A 26,175-nucleotide genomic window follows, 5' to 3' on the forward strand; every position below is an offset into this window, starting at 1 on the left:
CCCATCCCTCTCTTTTCCCCTTGTTCCCAGCCCATTAACTTACCATTTTGTTCTTTGTTTCAATCAGTTTGATGCTTTTGGATTCCATATATATGTGAGATCATGTGGTATTTATCTTCACTTTCATTTATAGGTTTTCACATTTTGCCACATTTGCTTTCTCTCTTATACACACCCCTGCACACAGACATTTTTCTGATCCATTGGGAAATGTGTTGCAGACATGATGACATCTTACCCCCCAATACCTCAGTATCTATTGCCTGAAAGCAAGGCAAGTCCTATATAATCACAGTTTACCTTTATCATCATACTCAGGAAGTTCAATACTGAAAATTATGCAATAATAACTTATTATAGTCCATATTTATATTTCCACAGTTTTCCCAGTAAGTTCCTTTATGCTTATGTTTTAGATATAGAATCGGATTAAGATCATACATTGCATATGGTCATGATTTTATCTAGAACAGTTTATCTGAAACAGTTCTCTTGTCCTTTTCTTTTCCTTGGCATTGATGTTTTTGGGGAGTCCAGGTCTGTTATTTTGTAGAAGCCCCACAAATTAGATTCGTCTTATTATTTCTCACTAATGGATTTAGATTAGATATTTTTGTGAACAACATGATGTAGATGAGGTTGTGTCTTTTTCATTGTAGTGCATGTGGAGGCATGTAAGACCAGTTTGTCCCATTTTTGAGTTTACTTGGTCATATGGTTAAGATGGTGACTGTCTAGATGTATCTATTATAAGAATGCTTCTATTCCTTCTACATTGATTAAGAGGTTGTGGGTTGATACTTTGAGCCACTGAATATCCTGTTCCCTTATAACATTTGACCACAAGGTTATACTATCCATTGATGATCCTTTCCTGAGTTAGTTCTTGCATTGACCGTTGCTAATAGTAATTTTTAATCCTCCCTTCCTTCCTTCCTTCCTTCCTTCCTTCCTTCCTTCCTTCCTTCCTTCCTTCCTTCCTTCCTTCCTTCCTTCCTTCTTTCCTTCCTTCCTACTGGGAATTGAACTTAGTGGTTTCCACATGCTAGGAAAGTGCTTACTACCAAGCCATATTCCTAGCACTATTTTATTTAATCCAATTAACCTAATGCCTTTTGTTAAAAAGACCATTCTTTTTAGTGGTGCTTTTGTCATAAATAAAGTGACTGTATATTTCTGAATTTGTTTTTAGACTCAATTCTGTTACATTTGTCTGCTTATCTTTAAGCTAGTATCACACTAAATAGGTAGCTTTGTATATTTGATATCTGATAGTAAAGTCTCCAACCTTGCTCTTCTTTAGTATTACCATAGCTCTTCAGATCCTTTGTGTTTTTGTATAAATCTTAGAATCAGCTTCTCATTATTGCTTTCTTCCTCAACACAAACACAACCTTTCAGGATTTTAATAGTGATCACTCTGAATCTCTAGATTAGTTGGGAAAATTTAGATCCTAAATATATTGAATCAGCTCTACTCTATGAACATGGCTATATCACTTCATTTGTATCAGTTTACTTTAATTTCTCTCAGCAGTGTTTTGTGTCTTGTACTTCTTTTGTTGGATTAATTCCAAGATGCTTAATACTTTTGGGTACTGTTCTTAGTCCCTTAGTGCTTTGGTGTGTCCTTCAGTCTTTGAAGGTTTCTACTGTCCTAGTATTGCCTTGTACTTTCTTGTCCCCAGATATAGAATCAGTTATTTTCCAAGGAATCCTGGATCCTGTTAGTGGAAAATGATATTTAGAGACCAGAATCTGGGTAATAAACACTTCCATTTCCTCAAATATCAATCATTTCTGTGTGCTGGGAACTTTTGTACATCTCTGGTTATTTTGGAATATATTATATGTTGTTATAACTAATAGTTACCCTATTTCCAACAAACTCACTATTGGGTATGTAGCCAAAGGAAATGAAATCAGTATATAATAGACACACCTGCATTTCCGTGTTCATTGCAGCATCATTCACAGTAACCAAGATAGGAATTCGCCAATGTGTCCATCAACTCATGAATGGAGAAGAAAAATGTTGTCTTTCTCTTTGTTCTCATACAAGGAAAGACATCTATCCTTGTGTGTCTTTCTCAGTAAGATTTCTTATTTCCCAATTTTGCTGTTTGTTAAAAGTCCAGTAACTTGTTTTATAATGTCATTTAAATTATGTGAGATGTACTTCTCTTTGCATTTATAAATAGCAGCTTTCACTTCTGTGTCTTACTTAGCAAATTTAGCAAGTATATCATACACTCTGATTGTTCTTTTTTCAGTGTACCCGTGTGATGTGGACACCGCCTCTCCGTGAAAGCTTTTCATATCCTTTCCTTGTACTTCAGATGTTGCTTGTGACTCATATTCTCAGGTAATATTCATTTGTCCTTAGATTTTCTGGTGTTCCTCCCCCCAATAACCTAAAGTAATGTTTTTTAAGTTTCCATAATAAAAAAGCCAACATAATAAATTAATTAAGATGACCTTGTTATGTTGAATTAGTAAAGATACTTTAAAAGTGTAACTTGAAAATCCATAGTACTAAAGACGTTTCCTCTGTCTGCCTTCTAGTCCTCTTGCTTTCTCTTAGTGGTCCTCAGTGGCTGCTCAAGGAAAGCTTTCACTTCTTCTCTGCTTACCCAAGTCTTTTTTTGTTACCACTACAGTCTCCTAAAAGTGGGCAGAAAGATAGGGAGATTATTTGTGCTATACTTTAATCTTGTAAGATATAGTCCTTTGAAGTCAGGGACACCTCACACAGTTGTCATCATCAGGTACATAACACATGTAGTTTGTCTTCCTATATTTGTTTAGTATCCCTGTCAGATAGTAGGAATAAAAGGAAAACTCCCCGGTAGACCAGAGATGTTCTAGGAGAATTCATGCTAGAAGTTCAGGCTTTTCCTGTTCATCTGATCTTCAGCTAGTTCAAGCACCAGTGGGAGCAGGGGAGAACATTTCCCCTTCTGTTGACATACTGAGTTTCCATATACATTGCCTTGCTTCAGAGGGTAAATATAAAACAAGATGGAGCCTGTAAAAAAAGAGAACAAAATATGATAAAAATTTGACACAGTCTGGGACTCAGAACGCCCTTCAGTGTTCCGTTGAATTCAAAAGAAACTTGTTAAAGTCTGTTATGCTCAATAATTTACCTGTGTAATGACCTCAGCAGGTATAGCACCAGTACATGGCCTCCAGTCCCCTACATCATGTCTTCAAATAGATCTTTCACAGGTGGGATGGGGAGATGATTTTTGTATTATCAGCTTTTTAAGTCTGCAACTCTAGCTTTATTGCTGTCTCTTAAATCCTCTTTTATTATTGGATTTTAAGCTTCTTTATTTACTTCAAATAAAGTAAATGTTTATGAAGTAATAACCTTTAGCTCTGCCCTGTTGGTTTTGGGGCACCTTGAGACATAGTCTCTCTTCAGGAAGAAATGTTGTGTTGTAGGAGAGTGAGTGACCATTACTGAAGCATTTTTCCACATCCATGTTCTTGATCTTAGCTTTTTTCCCTGTGGTGAACACACTGGTTTGCCCATTACTGTCTCAGTCCAGTTTTTCTTCTGCCTCTGCTCCTGTTTTAAATCCAGTGAAGGCAAACCTTCGATTCTTCTCCTGTTTACTCTCTAATCTGATGTAACCTGTGGAGCTTGAATGGTGCTGCTTCATTTGCTGAGTCCATCTGTACTGTCTTAGTTGGTTGTCTTAGTTTCTTGTTGCTGTGATAACAAATTGCCACAAACTTTGATTTATTACTTTGTAGTTTTATAAGTCAGAGGTCCTAAACCTCAAGGTGTTGGCAGGGATGCTCTCCTCCTGGAGTGCATCCTGGGGTGGGGTCCGGGGGAGTCATTTACTACTTGCCTTTTCAAGCTTCTATAGGCTACCTGAATTTCTTGGGTCAGGGTCACTTCCATCATCAAAGCCACCAATGGAGGATTGAATTCTTCTTCTGTCAGTTCACTCCAACGTTCTCTGCTGCTGCTTTTCTTACTTTTAAGAACCCTTTGATCTGGGCATGGTGACACATGCTTGTAATCCTAGCTACTAGCCCGTAATCTCAGCTTGAACGTCTGAAGAATCTAATGCAGAAGAATCAAAAAATTGAGCCCAGCTTGGGCAATTTAGTGAGACTCTCTCAAAATAAAATACTTTAAAAGTGTAACTTGAAAATCCATAGTACTGAAGACGTTTCCTCTGTCTGCCTTCTAGTACCTCTGCCAGAGGTAACTCAATGGCAGACTGCTAGGTTCAGTCCCCAGTATTGCCAAACAAAACAAACCAATCAAAACCCTTGTAATTACATTGGGCCTTCCTGGATAATCCAGGATAATTTCTCTCTCTTTACGTCAGGTGATTATAAATCTTAATTTCATTTGCCACCTTAGTTCTCCTATGTCATGTCAAGTGACATGCGCAGGTTCCAGGAATTAGGATGAGGTCATCTCTGGAAGCCATTATTTTACCTACCACAAGTGAGGTTGCTCCAATTGCTGTTTCATGCATTCAGGGGCTGCTTAATGTTGGATTCTTCTCTTGATTTGTTCTCCAAGGACTTCTGTTTCAAGCTCTTCCTTTAGTCTTCCAAATAAATCATAAGAAATCTTCATACTCTGTTTTTATCTTGGTTGATATCTTCCTTTTCATATTCCTCATTATTCTGCTTTTGCCAGTGCTGGTTCATCATCATCTTGATCCTCCTTAACACCTTGATTGGCAGCTCTCAGTTAAGGGGGCAACTTTCCTTGTTTCTTTTCTTCTTGTTGGCATGACTCCCTACTTACCTAGCATGGCTGGTGTGACTAGTTGCTGGAAGTGGACTGGCTCTACTTTTATTTTCCTGAAGTGACAGTTGCACTTTGGGAAGTGCAGTCTTGACAGCTGGGAAACCACATCCTCTTTTCTGGATCCTTGGCAGACTTCTTGTCTTTCTTTTGAGGAATAATGACTTCATCTCTACTGATTGTCCACATCTTCTGGTATTTCATCTTTATTATTGATTCTTTTCCTCTTTGGAAGGATAGTTGTTTCCTCTAGTTTTCTTGCTTTCTATCTTTAGTAAAAACTCTGATAATATGAGAGGGAGGTTGGGTGAGTGGCTTGGGTGAGCAAGAAGCAGCTGAGCTGTGTTGAAATATACTGCAGTGCAGAGGGAACTGTGATAAAACTGGAAAAGAAACTATTCCTAAATGCTGGTAATCAATTATTAGTAAGGTTAGCTGCATATTTTAACAAATTAATTTTGTTCAGGTTTGAATTTTTAAGTATTTTTAGAAATTTGGATTTTTTTATCAGCCACCTAATAACAGCACAGTCTTAGTTTTTCCTTCATTATTCTTGGCAATATTTGTTTTCATTTCTCTTGTCTTGGGTCAGTGGTGTATTGATCATACATCACCAGTTAGAATTCCATTGGTTTCTATTTGTTCTTATCCCCCTCCAGTGCATTCTGTACCAACTGCCAGATTAGTATTAAATTCTACTTGGATATCTTTAATGTCTATTGTTACCCATAAAATGGAAATACTGTTTAGTATCCAGAAGCAATAGTGAGGGGTCAGGGGTGTAGCTTAGTTATAGAGTGCTTGTCCGGATGTGCAAGGCCCTGCGTTCCATGACAAACATCATGGGGAAAAATTTTAAAAAGCTGTAGAGAAATGTAAAGAAATTTCTATCTAAGAAACTTTCAAAACTTTTTGGGTAGGATGCAGTCTTATCTATTCTGTTTTCCTCTAAATGTCTACATTAAAAAAAAAAAAAGCTGGGTTTTATCTAGTTGATTTTGTGATTCATTTAGGTTACCTGGAGTTTAAAAATAACTTCAGTTGAGTTAGAAGAGCAGAGAGGAATGTCCTTTGAGGAAGGGCTATTTGAAGAAGTGAAGAAAGGCATTCTATGGTGATGCTCAGTGCACTAGGGGGTTGTAACCCAAGAAGGTTTGCTTTCTTCTGTCCAAGCTGCTTACCCTTGGTATGTTCATGTGCACACCCTACTTCTGTAAAGAATGTTGGGTATATTTAGGGGCTTTGCACTGGCTCAGATTTAGGAAAAAAGATGAATCACCTCACCCTCCCCAAATTCTCCTAAATCACAAGTCAGTATCAATGTGAATCTTCTAAAGAAGGCTCCAGAAGTGCCCTCCCCTGCCCCACTTTTGCCTTCATTTCTAGTTTTCTTTCTATGTTCTACTAGTACAAGACCAACTTTTATACTACATCCTCACAAAATCTTCTCAGCTGCTCAGCTCTGATTCTGAATTCTTTCAACATTTGTGTGTGTGTGTATATATATAATATATATATATATAATATAGCATTTAGAATATTCCACTTTTTGTCATTTGTTTCATAGATATCATCTCTCTCTCCAACTGATGAATCTATTGAATCAACATTTAAGTGTTGGAAAAAAGTTTGGAAAAAAAATTCAGTTTCTATACTAACCTGGGCAGTTCCATGACAGGGTTTTGTGTTTTTACAGTAATAAATGGACATTTACTTTTTACAGAAAATTGTTGTAATTGGGTGTCAGGAGATATAATTTCTAACCCATTGGTTCATTTTATATTCAGTTTGTGTTATAACACGTCATGTTAGAGATTCTAATTTGCGGTGGTTGGAAGCCATGCTAGACTCTTTTGTTGTTAAACTTACTGATATTTATTTTACCTTTTCAAGGGCTACAAAACTTTATAGAGGAAGCTTGATTGCGCTCTGCATTTCCAATATATTTTTCATGCTTCCATGGCAGTTTGCTCAGTTTGTACTTCTTACTCAGGTAAGGTGATTATATTTTTAAAGTGATTTAAGCTTAGAGCATTTGATTAAGTGAACTCATTTGTATAACATTATAACTGAGCTCCTATATGATTCTAAGTCCTAAAATGTTCATTTAATGGTTTTAAAGAAAGTTCAGAGTAAGGAAATGTGCAAGATTTGTTTATTAATGAGTATTATTTATTTACTAGAAAAATGCATTTATGAATCCATTTTATAAACGGCTTATCTTTGTTACTCAATATTTATGGGTTTAAAAGAGAACTAATATTATAATTTTAATTATTTCTTTTAAATAACTATAGTATTTCTCTTAAGTAAAATGTGTTACTTTTATTCATAGTGCCATATTTTTTACATGTAGGATAACTACATCGGATAAAAGGATAAATAGCTAATGAAGTTCATATTTTATAATTTCCCCTCCCAATTTGCAGTTTATCACCTTTTCATGTATTCATTCCTTCTTTTCAAATATTGACATATAAAACAAGGTAGCTATTATGTATTCATTTTCCTCCCGTTTCCTACTTATTTATTATTATGCTAGCCATATTTGTATAAAGCAGTAGATGAATTGCTTTCTAATATTCTTTGGAATGTGTTGCTTCAGTACTGAAGTCAGACCTAGATATGAGTCCTAATTCTATTCATTAGCTGCTTGACTTTGAGAAAAAACTTAACTTTTCTTAGTTTCAATTTTCTCATTTCTAAAATAGAGAAAATAAAAGAACCCACTTTATTGGGTTGTGGTTAGGATCAGATGAGGGTAATATATTAAGACTCAACAAAGTACCCAGTACTTAGCCAGATTCGTTCATCTTTTTTTTTTTTTTAATATACCTGATTTGTACTTACTTCTTCCTTTGATCTTATCTTTTAGACTCCTTTACCTTCTTTGGTTTGATGACATTTTACATTAGTGTTTTTATTTAAATTATCCCTGAGATCATCTCTTTAAGATTCTACCATGGAGGTGTTCTATATATTGCTTAGCCTTTGGAGGAAAAAAGGATCTTACTTTCCCCATTGCTTTCAGTTAGTGAAGATGGCCTTCCTTTTGTGTGTGTGTGTGTGTGTGTGTGTGTGTGTGTGTGTGTGGTGGGGGGAGTTGACATGCCTCTGTGGTTCTTATGTTGAATAACAACACACACTCCCCTATAGTTATTATTATATGAAGTAAAATAATATGAATAACAACTGTGAGGGAGTGTGTGTTGTTAGTCACTTTTAAGCAGTATGGTTTCCCCATGGGTAACTAAAAGAAGAGACATCTTGGTTTGGATCTTGGTTTGGTGGTGGTGGTTATTTTGTTTGTTTTTACTAATAGGAACGTTTGTTGTAGATTATTTGGAGATAAAATCCTTAAAGATTGTAATTTAAGTTATATGTTTAAATATTTAGCTGTTTCAATTTGCATGTATGTGTGGTAGGAGAGGCATGGGATTTAATTTGAAAGGCTTTCTCCATGAAGAAGGGTGGAGAGGCATTGTCTGACGTAAGACCTCTTTATAAGAGATACAGTGTCATCATTTAATCAATCCATCTAAATAATTCTAATAGAATTCTTGATTAATAATGTACAATTTTCTTCAAATTGGAAAGTTAAAAGTACCTTTGTAGTGAAAGTACTCCTTTTAATTTGAAATTTACTAAATTTCATTATAACTAATATTTGAATATTTATACTAATGAAATACAACACTAACGGAGATACTTGTGAAGAGTGACAAAAATCAGAAATCATTATTTTTACATAAACATGTATTGCTTATTTTTGAGTCTTAATGTACCTTCCCCAATTATGTATTAATGGATATGTTATAATTACATTTTCATATTTTTTATGGATCAGAGTACTTTAATTATACATGTTAATGATAATCAACCTGATATAAAAATGAGTGTTGTTTTTGGATGATCCACAAAGTAAATAATTTATGTGAGCTGTGTATGACAGAAGAAAATCAAGCACAATTTGCCAAGTTAATATATTGACCATACTCAATAATAAATTGGGAGATAAAGGAAAATCATAATCTCACTTTCTGTGTAACTATAAATAAATTTAAGGCAACAAAATTATTTTCCTGCATTTTTATACTTATTTATTTTATATGTATATTATTTTTATTTTTAACTTAGTTTCTTTTTAAATTTCAGATTGCATCATTATTTGCAGTATATGTTGTGGGATATATTGATATATATAAATTACGGAAGATCATTTATATACACATGGTAATGAATTTTAATTGTTTTTGTTTTGTTTGATCTTAAGATGAACTTCTGACTAATATTTAATTTGCTTATTGTTGAAACTAGTTGTAAAATGACTCTATAACTAAGATAAGGGTTGTTCCAACACTGTAATATAGTTGACAGACCTCATTTTACATAGGCCACCCAGAGAGTTTTAATTTTGGCCATAGTATCTGTTTGAGGATGTATCTAATTTATACTTTATCAATAAAAGCAATTCATGAAAGAAATATGCAACAGTAGTATATTATCTGTGGAGAGCTGTCTGGTAAAATGAAGTATTCATTCACTGGGCATCTACCACTAAGCATGTTGGACAGGTGGGTGACTAGAACTAGGGGCTCTAGCATTCATGTGACTGGTCTTCTAGTAGTGTGAAGAAGGAGAGAAGACAGAATAAATAATGAGTGTGCTAAAAGGGTAAATTAGCATATTGGAGGATGATAAGGATTAAAGAGAAAACAAATCAGGATAGGGCAGATCGGTAGTGCCAGGATCACAGGATATAAGATCCAGGTATCAAGTAAAGTGGTCAGGTTGCATCACGTTAAGAAGAAGGAAACTGAGCAAGGATTGGAAGGAGGATAGGGAGGTAGCTAATAGATACCACAGAGAAGAATGTTCTAGGTTGGTGGAGCAACCAGAGCAAAGGTCCCAAGACTGATGAGTTGATGTTGATGAATTATCTTTTAAAAACATTTGTCTCTATTATTAATTTATATATATGTATATGTGTATATATATATATATATATATATATATATATATATATATATATATATATGGTGCTTCCTGATGATCTTTATGTTATTGTAGTATGCCATTATTGCTTTTTATTCTCTATAGTAGTTGATAAACATAAAAGGACATTTAAGTGTAGGGAAGTTATGATTATGAACACATTTACAAAATTAACAACTATGAGATTGTCCTCCAAATGAAAAATAGAACCTTGTCATTACTGTGAAGTCCTATGTGACCTATAAATATCTTTCACCTCTCTGAGAGGTAAATGTACTCACTCTTTAAATTGTTATAAGCTTGCTTTCCTGTTAAACTTCACTCTATGTAAAATACACTCTGTATGTATTCCCAAATAATATATATTTTTATTATTAAATATTACCATGGGTTTGGTTTGTATAAATGCTTTTCTTTTGAGAATCATGTTTTTACTCAAATTTCTGAGATTTATATTGATGTTCAGATATTTTCACTGCTTTACGTTTTCCATTGTATGAATAAAGTACAATTTATCCATTTTCTTACAGAAGGATATTTAGATTCTTTCCTCTCTACCACCTGTACTTCTTTTTTCATTTATGAATAACATTGTATTCTTATTCTTATCTCCTGAGGCATATATATTAAAAAGTTCCTCTGGAATATTTACCCTGTACTAGACTTGCTAGGTGGTAAATTATGCACATGTTCAACTCCATAAATACCAAATGATTTTTCTAAAATGATCAAACTACTTCAAATAGCAGTGTATAACAGCTCATATTATTCTACATTTAAATTTTTTTTTTTTTGTTCAGTCTGGTTGGTATAAAATGGTATCTAGTGACCTTAATTTACATTTTCTCTCAGTAAAGCTGAACATCTTATGTTTATGGACCTTTGTGTTTCCATTTTTATGATATTCCCATTCAAACCTTCTATCAGTTTTTCTCTTATATTCAAGAGAAAATGCTATCTATTTTATTCAGGGCAGTATAATCCATTATTGTTGCTTTTATGTTGATGCTCACATTGTTCCGAATTTGTCCAACTGTTTGGACCAGCTTCTCCTTTTATCTTGTCCTCATCATGCTTTGAACACTTTAAAATGTACTTAGTAAATATGAAGTTTCATGAAATCTGCATCTACTTAGATGATCCTGTTTTTCCCTCCTTAATCTGCTACTATGGCAAATATGCCATGACTGATTTTCTTTTCTTTTCTTTCTTTTTCTCTTATTTTGTAGGTATTGAACTCAGGAACACTTAACCACTAAGCCACATCCTCAACCCTTTTAATATTTTATTAGAGACTGGTTCTCACAGAGTTGCTTAAGGCCTCCCTAAGTTCTGAGGCTGGGTTTGAACTCGAGATCCTCCTGTCTCAGCCTCCTGAGTCACTGGGATTACATGTGTGAGCCACTGTGCCAGGCACATTAACTGATTTTTCTAACATTTAAAAACAAAACAAAACAAAAAAAACTTTTTCTTTTCTGGGCTAGATACTTTTTTTTATATATATTGTTGAATTTGATTTGTTCTATAGGATTTTTACATCTCTTTTGGTGAATGGATCCAACAGTAAACTTTTATATATATTTGGCTAATTATTTTTCCAAACCAATTAATACATTTTTTTTTCAAATCAGAATAAATGGTAAATGTTGAGAGTTGCACAATCATGTAGTCACATAGGCAACTATAGCTGAGTGCTTTGACTCAAAGTTGTAGTTATCAAATTACTGAACTTATACAGATTTAATTTGTAGGTGAACCTTCTTAGGTAAATAATATATAGTTATGTGATTTACTTCTCTGTCTTCACTATTACTTTATAGTTTGTCAATTTCTTTTCTTTATTTTTTAATAATAATAGTAATATATTTATTTGCATATGACATGGAATGTATGTAGACAATTCCAAGGAATCTATAACAGAGTTACTAAAACCAATGAGTTTAACCTAACTCAGGATATAGGATCAATATGCAAACATCAATTCTATTTTCATATTAGCATTGAACAACTTGAAAATTAGTTAAAAATTTGATTCATAGTACCAAACATCATTAAAAATACATTTAGGAATTTAATAGAAGGTGTTACATAAAGCAATTCATTTTATGTATTGTTAAAAATTTTTAATTAATTTTTTATTTTTTATTTGTGGCAGTGGAATTGTCAATTTACTATAGCTATAAAAATATAGATTGCCCACAAAAGAATTATTTTTACTTTAAAAAATTGTGATAAAATATATGTAACAGAATTTACCATCTTAAGCACTTTCAGGTATATAGTTCAGAAGAAGTAAGTACATTCATGTATTTTTGCAAGTATCACCAGTCTGTATCTTTAAATCTTTTCATCTTGCAGAACTGAAACTCTGTACCCATTAAACAACAACTCCTTATTCTCCCATCTTTCCAGCCCTTATTGTTTTGTACAGATAGTTTTATAGCCCTAGAAATCCTCTGTGCTCTACCTATTCACTTTATTCTCACCCCCTACTCCTAGTAACCACTGATCTCTTTATTGTCTCCTTAGTTTTTCTTTTTGCATAATGCCATATATTCAGAATCACACAGTGTATAGATTTTCAGATTGGCTTCTTTCACTTAGTAAAATGCAGTTAAGTTTCCTCCAAGTTTTGATAGCTCATTTCTTCATGGTGCTGAATAGCATTTTGATTATGTGGATGCATCACTGTTTATCCATTCTCCTCCTGAAGGACATTTTGGTTAATCCTATGTTTTGGCAGTTATGAATAAAGCTTTAGTAAACATTTGCCTGCAGGTTTTTATGTAGACATAGAGTTATAATTCACTTGGGTAGATGCCAAAGAAAGTAACTGTTGGATTGTTTGTTAAGAGTATATTTAGTTTTTTAGGAAATTGCCCAACTGTCTTCCAATATAGCCATACCATTTTACATTGTCACTATCAACAAGTGAGAATTCCTATTGCTCCACATCCTTGCAAGTATTTGGTGGTGTTAGAATTTGGATTTGAGCCATTCTAATAGATGTATATGGTATCTTATTGTTGTTTCAGTTTGGATGAACATTTTTTTATATGCTTATTTTCCATTTCTGTATCTTATTTGGTGTGGTATCTGTTAAGGTCTTTGGCCATTTTTTTATTGGGTTGTTTATTATTGTTGAGTTTTAAGAATTCTTTGTATATTTTGGTTAACAGTCTTTTATCAGATATGTCTCTTTCGAATATTATCTTCCATTTTATGGCTTATCTTCTCATTCTCTTTACATTGACTTTCTCAGAGTAAGAATTTTTTATTTTAATGCAGTTAATTTCATTAATTATTTATTTTTTGGAATATATTTTTGATATTATATCTAAAAATTCATAACTGTATCTAAGGTCATCTAGGTTTCTTTCTCTGTTAACTCTAGGAGTTTTATGGTTTTGTGATGTACATTTAGATCTGTGGTTCATTTTGAATTATTTTTTGTGAAGGGTTTAAGGCCTATTTCTAGATAGATATATAGTTGGTATGTAGATATCTGCTTGTTCCAGCACTATGTGTTGAAAATACTGTTTTTGCTCCATTGTATTATCTTCACTCCTTTGTCAAAGATCTGTTAACTTATTCATGTGAGTCTTTTTCTAGACTGTATACTTTGTTCTATTGATGTCTGTTTGTCTAGTCATTCCTTTGTCTGTTCTTTCACCAATCTGACACTAACACTGTCTAGCTTTATAGTAAGCTTAATCAAGTACTGTCAGTCTTCTGAGTTTTATAAATATATATAATTTTTCTATATATTGTGTTGGTTCTTCTGAGTTTTTTTGCATAACCATATATCTTTAGAATCAGTTTGTTAATATTTGTAAAATAACTTGCTACAATAATGACTATGCTTCTGTTGAATATATAGCTCAAGTTGGATAGAACTGACATCTTGACAATATTGTGTCTTCCTGTCAATAAATATGAAATATCTTTGCATCTACTTAACTTCAATTTGATATTTTTCATCAGTGTTCTATAGTTTTCCTTGTACAGTTTTTTTGCATATTTTGTTGGATATTTACACTTTTTAACTTTTTGTGTTATTAATTTCAAATTCTACTTTGTTCATTGCTGGCATATGGAAAACAGTTGACTTTTGTACAATAACCTGTGTCCTGCAACCTTGCATTATTCCCTTACTTGTTCTAGTAGTTCATTGTTGATTCTTTTGAATATTGATTTTGTTGTTTATGTTGAATAATCCTGTCATCTGCAAATACAATTTTATTTCTTCCCAAGTTTTATACCTTTTATTCCTTTTCTTACTGAATTATCTTGGGTTTTTAGTATGATATTGAAAAGCAGTAGTGGGTAGGAACCTCTCTGCCTTATTCCTGATCTTGGTAGGAAAGCTTTCAGTTTCACCATTAAGTATGTGCTAGCTGTAATTCTTTTAATTTTCTTTGTTAAGTTGAGGAAGTTTCCTTCTATTCCTGGTTTACTGAGTTTTTATGATAAATGGGTATTGAAGTTTGTCAGATAATTTTTTTTGCATGCATTGATTGGTCATGTAATTTTTCTTCTTAAACCCATTGATGGATATAAAGTAGTATGTTAATTGGTCTTTGAATGTTGAACCATCCTTGTATACCTGGGATACATTTTATTTGGTTATGTTGTATGATTCTTTATGTGCATTGTTTGATTCAATTTGCTTATATTTTGTTGAAGTTTTTGCATCTGTGTTCATGAGATACTGGCCTATAGTTTTCTTGTAATGTTATTTTCTGATTTAGTTTCAGAGTAATATTGGCGTCATAAAATGAGTTAGGAAATATTTCCTCTGCTTCTGGAAGTGAGTGGAGAGAATTGTTTTAGTTTCTTTCTATGAATGAAATGCTCAAAGTGGAACTTTTCCTGTTTCCTCTCTCATAAACACAAAGGGATTTTCCTCTGATAGTCATTGTGAAGAAGCAGTAGAGCTCTTGGAAATAAAACAGAACTGTAGGCCCTCCCCATGACTAGGTTCACTAGAGCTTTTAACTTGCAAAGTTGTCCATACTGAGCCTCCAGCACTCATCGATTATCTTTTGGGTTTTCCTGCCTCTGCACTGGTTCCCAAAAGAGGTCTATTCATGGTTTCCTGCTCCACTGTGATTTTTTGTGATTTTCTGTATTTACCTGTCTGTCTCTCCCCTTTTGGCCTTCATTTGCCCTGTGATCTCACTTCTCTGTCAGATATAAAAAGAATTGTTGGTTGGCTAGTGTTTTTATTTGTTCTCAGTAAGCTTCTTATATGCATTACTCTGATTTTGGTTTTGGTTTACATTTTCCTGATAATTAGTTATATTGAGCAACTTTTTTATGGGCTTCTTGGTAACTTATACATTTTTCTGTCCTTTGCTTGTTTTTGAATAGATTTTTGTGTGTGTGTCTGTGTGTGTGTGTATGTGTGTTTGTTTCATTTTCTGGATATTAACCTTCATCATATATATAATTGCAAATATTTTCTCCCAACATTTTAATAATACTGTCTTCTAATCCATGAACATAGGATGTCTTTCCATTATTTCTGTCTTCTGAATTTATTTCAGCATTGTTTGATACCTTTCATTTTATGAATCTTGTACCTCCTAAGTCAAGTTAATTACTGAGTATCTTATTCTTTTTGACAGCATTTTTATAAAATAATTATTTTCTAAATTTTCTTTTCAGATTGTTCAATGTTAGTGTACAGAAATTCAACTGATTTTTGTGTGTTGACTTTGTACCCTGATACTTTGCTGAATTTTTAACAATATTTTTGTGCAGCCTTTAGAATTCTTTCCATATTAAATACAGTTATTTGTAAATAAAGATCATTTTACTACTTTCATTCCAATTTTAATGCCTTCTGTTTCTTTTTATACCTTGATTTGGCAAAGAATCAGGATACAAAGTTGATACACAAAAATCGGTTTACACCTTACACATAATACCTGCCTACACCAATCCTCTGAGATTTTTTTTGTTTTGTTTTTCTGATAAGCTCTATTTCTCGCAAAATATTTTCCCTCTTTTTATGGACAAAATTTCACCTCTATTTGCTCAAGCCAAAAGCTTTTCTCCTTTTCTCCTCTTCCTGTACATCCTACATCCAACTATTAGTTCTAGCTTCCAAATATGTCCAGAGTATAATCACTTCTCTCCAATGCTACTGTTAGAATCCTGACCATACAATCAAAGCAACAAAACACTGCTAAGAGAAATTAGGAAAACAAATTGTTTAAAGCTTGTTTTTCAATTCTGAGCTCTTTCCTCTGTTATTAGCATTCTCCCCTTTCAATACTCCCTATTCAACTCCTTCCTTCTGATCTTCTTACTTTCTAGTCCAGGTCCTGAAGCACTTGGTGCTTTACATCTGGAGGCTCCAACTGGTGATTGAAATTGAGATCATGTGATTTAATTTTCATAATTTTGAAAACAAAGCCAGAATTATGTTTTTCATATTTAATGACTCTGAGACATTTATCTCAGTAAAAGCCTATATGCCAATTCTGATCATTGAATGGTTAAGATAATTTTCAGTTTTTTTTTAAAGTAAGTTAGTGTATATTTTACTAACTTCAACCCCAATATTTCTTGAGACATTTAGAGCTTCCTTTTTCAGTACTATCATATTTTATTGGCATTGTTTTGCTTGATTCTTGGCCATAAGTGTATATTATTTTCCTAAACTTTGCAAGTTGATTGGAGAAACACTTGCACTAGGAATAAGCAATTCAAACACACACACATAAAACAACATAAACAGGGAATAAGGAACAAGATACTGTATCTTTTCTACTATTTCAAGAATGAGAAAGCCAGCACAATGGTGCACACCTATAATCCCAGCAACTCAGGAGGCTGAGGCAAGAAAATTCCAAGTTCAAGGCCAGCCTCAGCAACTTAACCAAGAGCCTCAGAAACCCAATGAGTACCTGTCTTAAAATTTTAGGAGAAGAAAAAATTGAAAAGGGCCAAGGATGTCTTTCAGTGTTAAAACGTAAAGTGTTCATTCTCAGTAACCCACCCCTCACACACACACAAAAGCATTAAAAAAGGAAAATGAAACAATGAAATAACTTTTTTACCTTATAAGGTTGGAAAGTTTTTTTTTTTTTTAAATAAGACAAAATAAGATAATGTGAGCCAGAGCATGTATCTACAGGAAATCTCTTATCCTCTTAATGGGGCTGTAAATTGGTACAATCATTTGATAAAGCAATTTGTCAGTATTGTTTTTCAGATTTGTGTATCCTTGATCCATTTGTCTACAAATGTATTTTGCACATAAAATGTGTTCTCAAAGATGTTTATCATAGCATGTTTGTAATAGGAAAAACAAACGAAATAGAACTGAAAGCCAATAATCAGAGGACCAGTTAAATAAATTGTGGGACATCTATAAAGTGAACACAAAATTTTCTAAAATTTTATTTACTTATTTATTTTTGTGCCAGGGATTGAACCTAGGAGAGCTTAATCATTGAGTCACTTCCCCGGACCTTTTTATTTATTTATTTATTTATTTGTAATTTATTTTACTATTGAGACAGGTTCTTAATAAGTTGCTTAGAGCTTTGCTAAATTGCTGAGACTGACCTTGAACTTGCAATCCTTCTGCCTTAGCCTCCTGTCACTGGTATTATAGGCATGTGCCATCACACTTGGCTCTTTCCTCAATTCTTAAACAGAATAAACTAGATTGGCTTGGATTAATGTGTAAAACTCTCTGAAACATAGTAAGAGTAAAAGCAAAACATAGTTACCTTATGAATAGATTCTCATTTGTGGCTTTTAAACAAAATGTAAAATAGAATTTATTCATTTCAGTGCCAGAAAAATGCATGAAAACCATTGTGCACAGTGTGATGTGCTCTTTTTATTATATATTCCGGTTTGAATTTTGCTTATCATGGGCATATGCAGTTTTCACAATGAAGAATCAGTGATTCTCTGAATTAATTATTTCTTTTTTTGGATTTTTCCAGATTTCTCTTGCACTTTGTTTTGTTTTGATGTTTGGGAACTCAATGTTGTTAACATCCTATTACGCTTCCTCTTTGGTAATTATTTGGGTAAGTGTTCCTTGGCTGTTTTTTAATTTAGTGGCATCAGTTTCTTTATCACTGGCTTGGGATCCATGAGGGTACAAGTTTGTTTTTCTTTTCTTTTTTTCTTTCTTTTTTTTCAGTTTCATTCTAAATAAGAAGTTATCTCTTCCAGAGGTAGTTGTGACTTTTTTTCCCATTGGGTTTCACTATTACAGTGTTTTGCAAACCTAAGTTATTCCTTATATCTAAAATATATGCATTTTAGTATAGGCCAGTTTCTTGAAGACAAAAGCATATTGCATTGTCTTAATTGGAATGTGTTCTACTTTTTGAGTAATCATTTAAATTACTCTAGATTATGTTGGTTTTCTTGATTTCTAGAACCCATTAACAAATTTGGAGTCTCCTATGTTGTCATCCCATTGTACAAATAATAATTATTTACAAACTAGAACCCATCAATACATTTGTAGCTCCTAATGTTTATCCCATTTTACAAATAATAATTATAAAAAGCCCATTTTCAAAAAATATTCCTCTTCCTAATCTGGGCTCCTACCCTTTTTAGATGTGTGACTTGAATGTATTTAGCCACAAAAATAGTAATATAATATAGTAATACTATGTGGAAAATCAATAGCATGTTCTATGCAGTGTTTTCAACAAAAGTCATTAACTGAGTTGTTGTGCTTTTGGCAGTAATGAGTTTAGTTCTTAAAATCAGTATACTCTATAATTAGGAAATGTGACACTATACTCACTTCTATAAATTACCTGCCTATGTTAGCAAATGTTGCAGTTCCTTAAGATAAAATATATAATTCCTTGTACTTGTGTACAGGGAAGTCATTGAATTGAATAATGCATGTGAATACAATCTCATATAAGTTCATTTTGTAAGAAATTTCTTTTGAGTTCATTTGAGCTTTGACAGTGTGTCAGGCACACTGCCAGATGCTTGACACTGACATTGTCTTAGGTATGAATTAAGCAGATTTATGTGTACTTTCTACATGGTATATAAATAATACTAACAGTTATAGAATATTGTATATTTATGTATATTTGCCTGTGTATTGTTGTGTTTAATGATTTTGAAACCTGAATTGTATCACTTTCGCAAATGCTCAGAAAACTTCTGAAATGACTTAATTTGGGTTCAAATATATGTGTTTTGGTATCTAATTATATTTGCCAAGTTTCAATTAGGTTTTGTTCTCTAAAGGTGATATACTTTGGGAGTTCATGTACTTGGAAAGACTTTAGATTTGTCAGAGAAGTATTTAGTTGATCCAGTAAAATCACATTTGTGCTCCCAGGAGCCAATAATTTTTAGTTTAAATAAAATCTTATGCCTATATGACTGCTGCCTAAAATTCTGCATTTGTTACTTGCTTCTTGGTTCTTAGGTAAATCAGATATGTAAAAACAATCCTAGAAATTTCTATCTGGTGATTCTGTTTTCAATTTTGCAGAGTTACTAACTGACCTAATCTTTGGATATAATAAAGGCTATGTTTTGAAATTACTGACTACAGAAATGAGTATATAGTAATACTATGTGGAAAATCAACAGTGTGCTGAATCTTAGATGCTTAAGAGTCTATTTAGAGTAATTATTTGTTTCTTGAAATTCTATTAACTGTTATTTTCTCTATTCAGGGCATGCTGGCATTGAAACCACATTTTGTGAAAATAAATGTGTCTGAGCTTAGTTTATGGGTAAGAATCAGTCTATTTTAATGCATATGTTTTTTTCTTTAAAATATTTTGGTTTTATGTTTTACTTTTTTTATTATTAAAGTTTTATGGTTATAATAGTAGTAGTTGGGTTCATCCCGACAAACTCATATATGCATGGAAATAGTTTTCATTTCAAGATCCCCTCTTTTTTTTCCTTTTTTTCTTCCTGTCCTCCCTCCCTTCTCCCATTCTCCTTCCTCTACTAGACTTCCTTTCACCCATGTATTAATTTATATTTGATTGGTTCTTTATGTTATCTTCTCCTTCCCTCCCCCTTCCCTTTATTTTACTCTAGAGTCTACATATAAGAGAAAACATTTGACCTTTGAATTTTATGTTTTACCTTTAATATATCTTACAATTTTGTTATATTTTAAGACTCAATATTAATGTACCACTTTGCCCTTTTCATGAAGCAAGTTAAGATTAGTCTAGGATAGTTCCAGTTTTATTATCTACATTTCTTTTGAGAAATGGCACATATATAAGTAATCTCCATAGAAGGAGAATTCATACAAAGCCCCAGTAATTAATTTTTGTTAATAAAATTTTAAGTATATATTTTCACTTGTAGCTAGTGTCCCTCGTTTTGGAGCACCATGCTTTATTTAAAATTGAGATACATTTTGCAGCATTTTCTTTTAGAGACATTTAAAGCTTTAGGCTATAGAATTTGAAGCCTCAAAGTTCATTTTGTTTCTTTTTAAATTATTTATTTATTTATTCATTCACTTATTTTGTAGATTATCCAAGGATGTCTTTGGTTGTTTGGAACCATTATACTCAAATATTTGACATCTAGAATCTTTGGGATTGCAGATGATGTAAGTTTTCACTTAAAAGACGTGAGAAGACTCAAAACAGGCTGAGAATGAAATTTTTGAGTTATTAAAGTGCTACTATTTAAACCTAATTCTAGGTGAAGTCTATTCACCCATTTTTTATTATTTAATATGATAGAAAGCAAATGTGATTATGTATATAGTTTTTATTCTCCAGAATTAATCTTGGCATAATTCTTTTGTATCTTTTTATATCTTCTACATCACAAATATTTAAATATTTAATGCAAAGAAACAGTAGAAATTAAAGCCCAGATTTTAAGGTCTATGGAGCCTCTGACTTTTTAATTATCCCCTTTTGTAACAGATAAAGATGCTATCTTCAGAGCCTCAACTGGAGATCCTCACTGCTCCCACTTTGAGTTTTCTGGTCAATGTTGTGAATGCTCTATTTATAAGCCATTGTAGGTAATTTAGTCTAAGTTAGGCTTATTAATAGAGGTGTTTTTGCTTTGATGTTTGACTATGAGAAAAATTAAAATGATAAGTTTTCTGTTTTGTAACTTTCTAGAGGCTTTAAAACTTCTGCTTTGTAAACCAGTTGTTCTTTTCAGCAAAGTGCAACCTTTAAGTTTATGAGCTCTGGTGTCAGACAGACCTAGGTTTAAATCCTAATTGTCCTGTTTTTACTTGTGAGATCTCAGGCAATAAGTATAAAGTTTTTGTGCAGAATAACATGGGGTCAGTACTTCATAAATATTAGTTGTTGTTATCATTGTTATTTTATATTACTGTTGCTATTGTCATTTATTATCGTTGTGTATACATACACACATACACATTTATACACACACACCATATGTCAGAATGTGGATCTTTTGTTCATCTTTCTAGATGTTTATTGAATTTCTATAAGTTACAATTTTTCATTTGAATTAGGAAGATTTTGTTCATTATTTTTTCAAACATTCTTCATTTTTTAATGTCTCCATTAACATGTTTATGTGCTTAATATTCAGTTTTTGAGGCTTTGTTTGTTTTTCTTTCTTTTTTTCCCCCTCTATTTTCTGTCTGTCTGCCAGTATTTATTTATTTACTTACTTTGGTACTGGGGTATGTCTTAGCACTCTACCACTTAAGCTACATCCCCAGTCCATGTTTTATTTTTTATTTTGAGAAGGGGTCTTGCTAGGTTGCCCAGGCTGGCTTTGAACTGGAATCCTCCTGCCTCAGTAACCTAAGTAGCTAAAATTATAGGCATGCACCTTACGCTCAGCTTGTTTTTTTTCCTTTAGTCTCTTTATTTGTAATTTTCAGACTGGATAATTTCTATTAACCTGTCTTTAAGTTTATTGATTATACTGCCTTTTGACACTGGCTGTTCCGCCCATCCTGTGAAGTGTCCATTTCAGTTATACATTTTAACTCTGGAGTTTTCATTTATCAAAATTTCTATTTTCTCTTGAAATTTGCTATTTTCTGAGTCATTAGCATAATGCTTTAATTTTTAATGTGATTTTAAAAATTTCACATATTTGTAATTTGTAATTGCCACTTTGAAGTTTTTGTCTGCTAAGTATAATATCTGAGCCTTCTCAGAGTCACTGATTTTTTTTTTGTTGTTGTTGTTTTTTTGGTGGCACTGGGGATTGAACCCAGGGCCTATGCATGTGATGCAAACACTACCAACTGAGCTATATCTCCAGCCCTCAGAGTCAGTTTTTATTGATGAATTTTTTTCCTGAATATGTGTCAGACTTAGACATTTGCATGTCTAAGTTTTCCAAAACTGGGATATTTTATTTTATTTTTATTTATAAGTTCTTTCTTTCTTTCTTTTTTTCCAGTACTGGGGATTGAACCCAGAGGCTTGAGCATGCTAGGTAAATATTCTACCATTGAAGTATATACTCAGTGAGACTCTGTCTCAAAATAAAATTTTGAAAAATAATTGAGGATGTATATACTTCAGTGGTAGAATGTTTCTGGTTTTTGTTTTTGTTTTATTACTGTTTTTTAGCTTGACTTTCTAGATGTCACTCTCCTGTCTGTATAAATTAGTGTTCAGCCAGTAATCAGAATTGTAGCTCAGATATCTTGAAGCAGTATATCTTTTGCTCTTTCCTGATGGATCTGAATGTGGGTTGGTGAGCAAATTCAGAGTGAAGATTGGATTTTTTGGTTTGTTTGTTTTTGTTTTTATTGTTATTGTTGCAGGGATTGAACCCTGGGGCATTTAACTATTGAGCCACATCCCCAGCTCTTATTTTTTCTTTTGAGACAGGGTCTCATTAAGTTGCTGAGGCTGGCTTTGAGCTTGCAATCCTCCTGCCTCAGCCTGCTGAGCTGCTGGGATCATAAGTGTGAACCTCTGTGCTGCAGACTGTTTTTGAGTGTGTTGCAGTGTTTCCTAGCTTGATACTTACTAAGAAGCACTACAAGACTCAGCATATAGTCATACTCATGACAATTATTTATTATAGTGATGGGGAAAAGGCACAAGTCATGGGTTGGGGAGAAACCAAGTAGAAACTTCTAACATTTCCCTACTAGCTATGGGATGCCCTTAGATTTTCCAGCAATGAGTTGTGACAAAATGCATGAAATATTATCTACCAGGGAAACTATAGAGACTTCAATGCCCAAGGATTTTACTGGGGGTTGGTCATGTTGGCATCCTTGCCTACCACATATCAAAATTCCAGACTCCTAGAAGGAATGTAGGTTTTCATAAATAAATAAACCACATTATTAGTATACATCAGGTATAATAAGTCACTCTTACTGGTTATAGCAGTGGGAACTCTTCTAAAATCCAGGTGGCCAACTTGCAAGCAGATTTTTCAAATGGTCACATTCAGGCCTATTTGGCCAAATAACTCATTTCTGTCCCATTTTTTCCTACCTGTCATGCCTTCTTGGGTCTTTAATGAATGTGCGTGTCACTTTCCATCCTGCCAGCCAAAGACTCTTGGAGAGTTAAGGGTCTCTTGGATCTCCTCTGGGCATGTATGCAGGTTTCCAGTCCTCCAAGGATATGAAAACTTTTATCTGTGGCCATGATGGTTACCTTATTTCCAGTTTCTTTCTGTAGAATTTCTGACTAGTCTGACAGTCCTCTGTTTACCTCATTGGGATTGCAACCTAGGCTCTGACAGGAAGAAAGTCTTTTGCCTTTTATTTCTTACTGAGTTTACTGCTTTTACAGATAATACCTCTGAACTCAGGTGTGTTTTTGCTCTGTGCCCAAATCAATGCAGCTTCTTCCAGGTGAAGTTTTGGTTTCTTCCTGGCCAGCTCTACCTGGTAGGACCATTGCACTGACTTATCTGGGGCGGTGGTGGTGGAACTGATGGTGAGTGGGGTAGCCTAGGCAGGAAAGCAGCATCCTACAGTTCTTACCAAAATTTGAGTGTTTTTAAACCACTGAATAATTCTCAGTGGGTTGTTTCCTTTTGGTTGATTTCTAGAACCTGATATGATTGGTAGTGGCAATTTTGTTCAATTTTATGTTGTTTGGGGGAGGGTATTTACCTGTTTTTTTTTTTTTTTTTTTTTACCTCTTCCATGTCTGAAAATCCCACATTGACCGATATTTGAGTTTGATCTGGCCTTGTATTCCTGGGATAAACCTTACTTGCTCACATTGTGCTATTCTTATATATTGCTGGATTTTCTAGGCTCATCTTTTTATACAATTTGCCTATATTCATGATGATTAGTAATAGTTTCTTTTCTTATAATGATTTTGTCTGGTTTTGGTTTTAGAGTAATAACCCCATAAAATTGTGGGAATATGTTTAGTTCCCTTGTTTTTAGAGAGAATTTCTGTAGAACTGATATTTCTTCCTTATATTAGGTAAAATTCAATATTGAAAGCCCTTAGGGCTGGGAGTTTTCTTTATGAGTAGGTTTTTCACTTCAATTTAAACGTCTTTAGGAAACTTTCTAATTCATATGGAGTAAGCTTTGATAATTTAGTTGAACTTTTTAAAAACATTCAATATAATTAGATTTAAAAATTACTGAAATTTTTGCATATGTGCATATATGGGAAATGTTCACTTATGTATTTATTAACTTTTGAAAATTTACAAGTTTTTATTTTCTAATGTGACAGATAACATTGTATTTATTATGTTCAACTTGATGTTTTGGAATATATATTTATATTGATATATATTAGTCAACTTAAATAACTAGATTTAACCATTTCATTTTATATGTGTGTGTATGTATATATGTGTCTAAGTATATACATATAAATGTACATACACTATACATTATTATATCATTAGCATTTTTTGTGGTAAGAACACTTAAAAACACCCTATTTGCATTTTTCAAAAGTATGATAAACTGTCATTAACTCTAATCACCTTGCTGTAATACATCTCCTGAGTTCATTCCTCCTATCTGTTACTGTTTTCTGATCAGTAATGCAATAAAACATTTCTCCTACCACCCTTCTTCCTTCTGCTCTCTGCAGCCTCTGGGAATCACTCTTATACTTCTGTGATAACAGTTTTTTTAGATTCTCATATGAATGAGATCAAACTTGAGGGAGCACTTACCTTTTTTGTTGTCACTGCCCTTATTTTCTGGTAAATGGTTTAAAGCTAAAAATTTACTATAAGTAGTACTTTTTTGTGTATTTTACAAATTGATCATTTTATGATTGTCTTTAATCTAAAAAGTATTACATTTTATGTTATTTGGTTTCTAAACAATATGATTTTAAAAGCCATCCTAGTTATTTTCTAGTTTTATTGCATTAATCATCAGGAAAAAAAATTATCAATATTTTGGAATCAGCTAAATAAATGGTATAAGAACACTTAAAAATTTTTGCAGTGTTAAAGAAAAATGTGTATGATCTCTTTGTGAAGTTCATATTCTGTAGTGTTTATGAGCTAATTAATTATATTATTCAAATTTTATGTTAATTTTGTCAGCATTTTCTGTTCTAGGGAGCAGGGTTTAACATTTCTAATGAACACTGTCAGCTTATCCGTTTCTTCCTACAGCTTTGTCAGTTTTTTTTAATATATTTTGACTAGATGGTTATTTCCAAATATGTTCATGATGTGTATAATTTTGTTTTTCTGTTAATTTTACTAGCTCATAATATTATTCATTGTCTCTTTTTATATATTTTTGCTTGAATTTAGTTTTGTGAGATATTATAATAACAAACCTAGATTTCTTTGTTTCAAATTTATCTGATTTATCTTCTTCTATTCTCTGTTTTCAACTTTTCTATCTCTAAGTATATCTTTTATACAAAACATAATAGTGGATTTATTTCCTTAATCCCAATTTGAGCATCTGTCCTTTAATTAGTGAATTTAATCTTTTTGCATATGTGGCAATTAACATAATAGTAGGGTCCTTTTCTTCCATTTTATTTGGGATTTGTTTTCTTTTGCTATTTTAGGTGCCATATATCCTCCCTACTGATTGCTTAAACTTATCACCATACATGTCTTCCCTCAGCAAGACAGAGTGTTTTGCACTGCATCATCACATTCCTACCACACTTCAGTTTCTATTCTCACTCTGTTCCTCTCCTTCATGTAGATGTCACATGAATTTTAGGTTTGGTGTGTCTTAGATATAACTTCCCCTCTTTTCTTTTGTCTTTGCTTTTTTAGACAATAATGAAGTTTGGCAATTGTTTTGTCTTTAAGCCCTAGTTTTCTCATTTATAAATTGAAAATAATCCCACCTCCCTTGTCTTGCTTTTTGTGGGCAGTTGTAAGTGAGTGCATTTGGTAATGTGAAGAATTACACGAGGGTTGGTTATTGGTCAAAAGGTACTTTTACTCCAACACCT

General features: G+C 32.9%; 1 protein-coding gene across 4 annotated transcripts in view; it reads left to right on the forward strand.

The window, feature by feature from the left end:
- Nucleotides 1-26,175, forward strand: part of Dpy19l1 (dpy-19 like C-mannosyltransferase 1) — a 94,990-nt gene that overhangs the window by 48,177 nt on the left and 20,638 nt on the right. For 3 of the 4 annotated variants that reach the window (XM_040291838.2, XM_040291839.2, XM_078039863.1), the window contains 6 exons: nucleotides 2,274-2,365; nucleotides 6,680-6,779; nucleotides 8,942-9,019; nucleotides 17,752-17,838; nucleotides 19,477-19,536; nucleotides 20,301-20,381. In XM_040291838.2, coding sequence (XP_040147772.2) covers nucleotides 2,274-2,365; nucleotides 6,680-6,779; nucleotides 8,942-9,019; nucleotides 17,752-17,838; nucleotides 19,477-19,536; nucleotides 20,301-20,381 — 498 coding nt within the window. The remainder of the gene's footprint in view (nucleotides 1-2,273; nucleotides 2,366-6,679; nucleotides 6,780-8,941; nucleotides 9,020-17,751; nucleotides 17,839-19,476; nucleotides 19,537-20,300; nucleotides 20,382-26,175) is intronic. The other variant, XM_078039862.1, reaches the window with a different exon arrangement.

This window comes from Ictidomys tridecemlineatus, chromosome 2 (assembly GCF_052094955.1).
Source record: "Ictidomys tridecemlineatus isolate mIctTri1 chromosome 2, mIctTri1.hap1, whole genome shotgun sequence".
NCBI lineage: Eukaryota > Metazoa > Chordata > Mammalia > Rodentia > Sciuridae > Ictidomys > Ictidomys tridecemlineatus.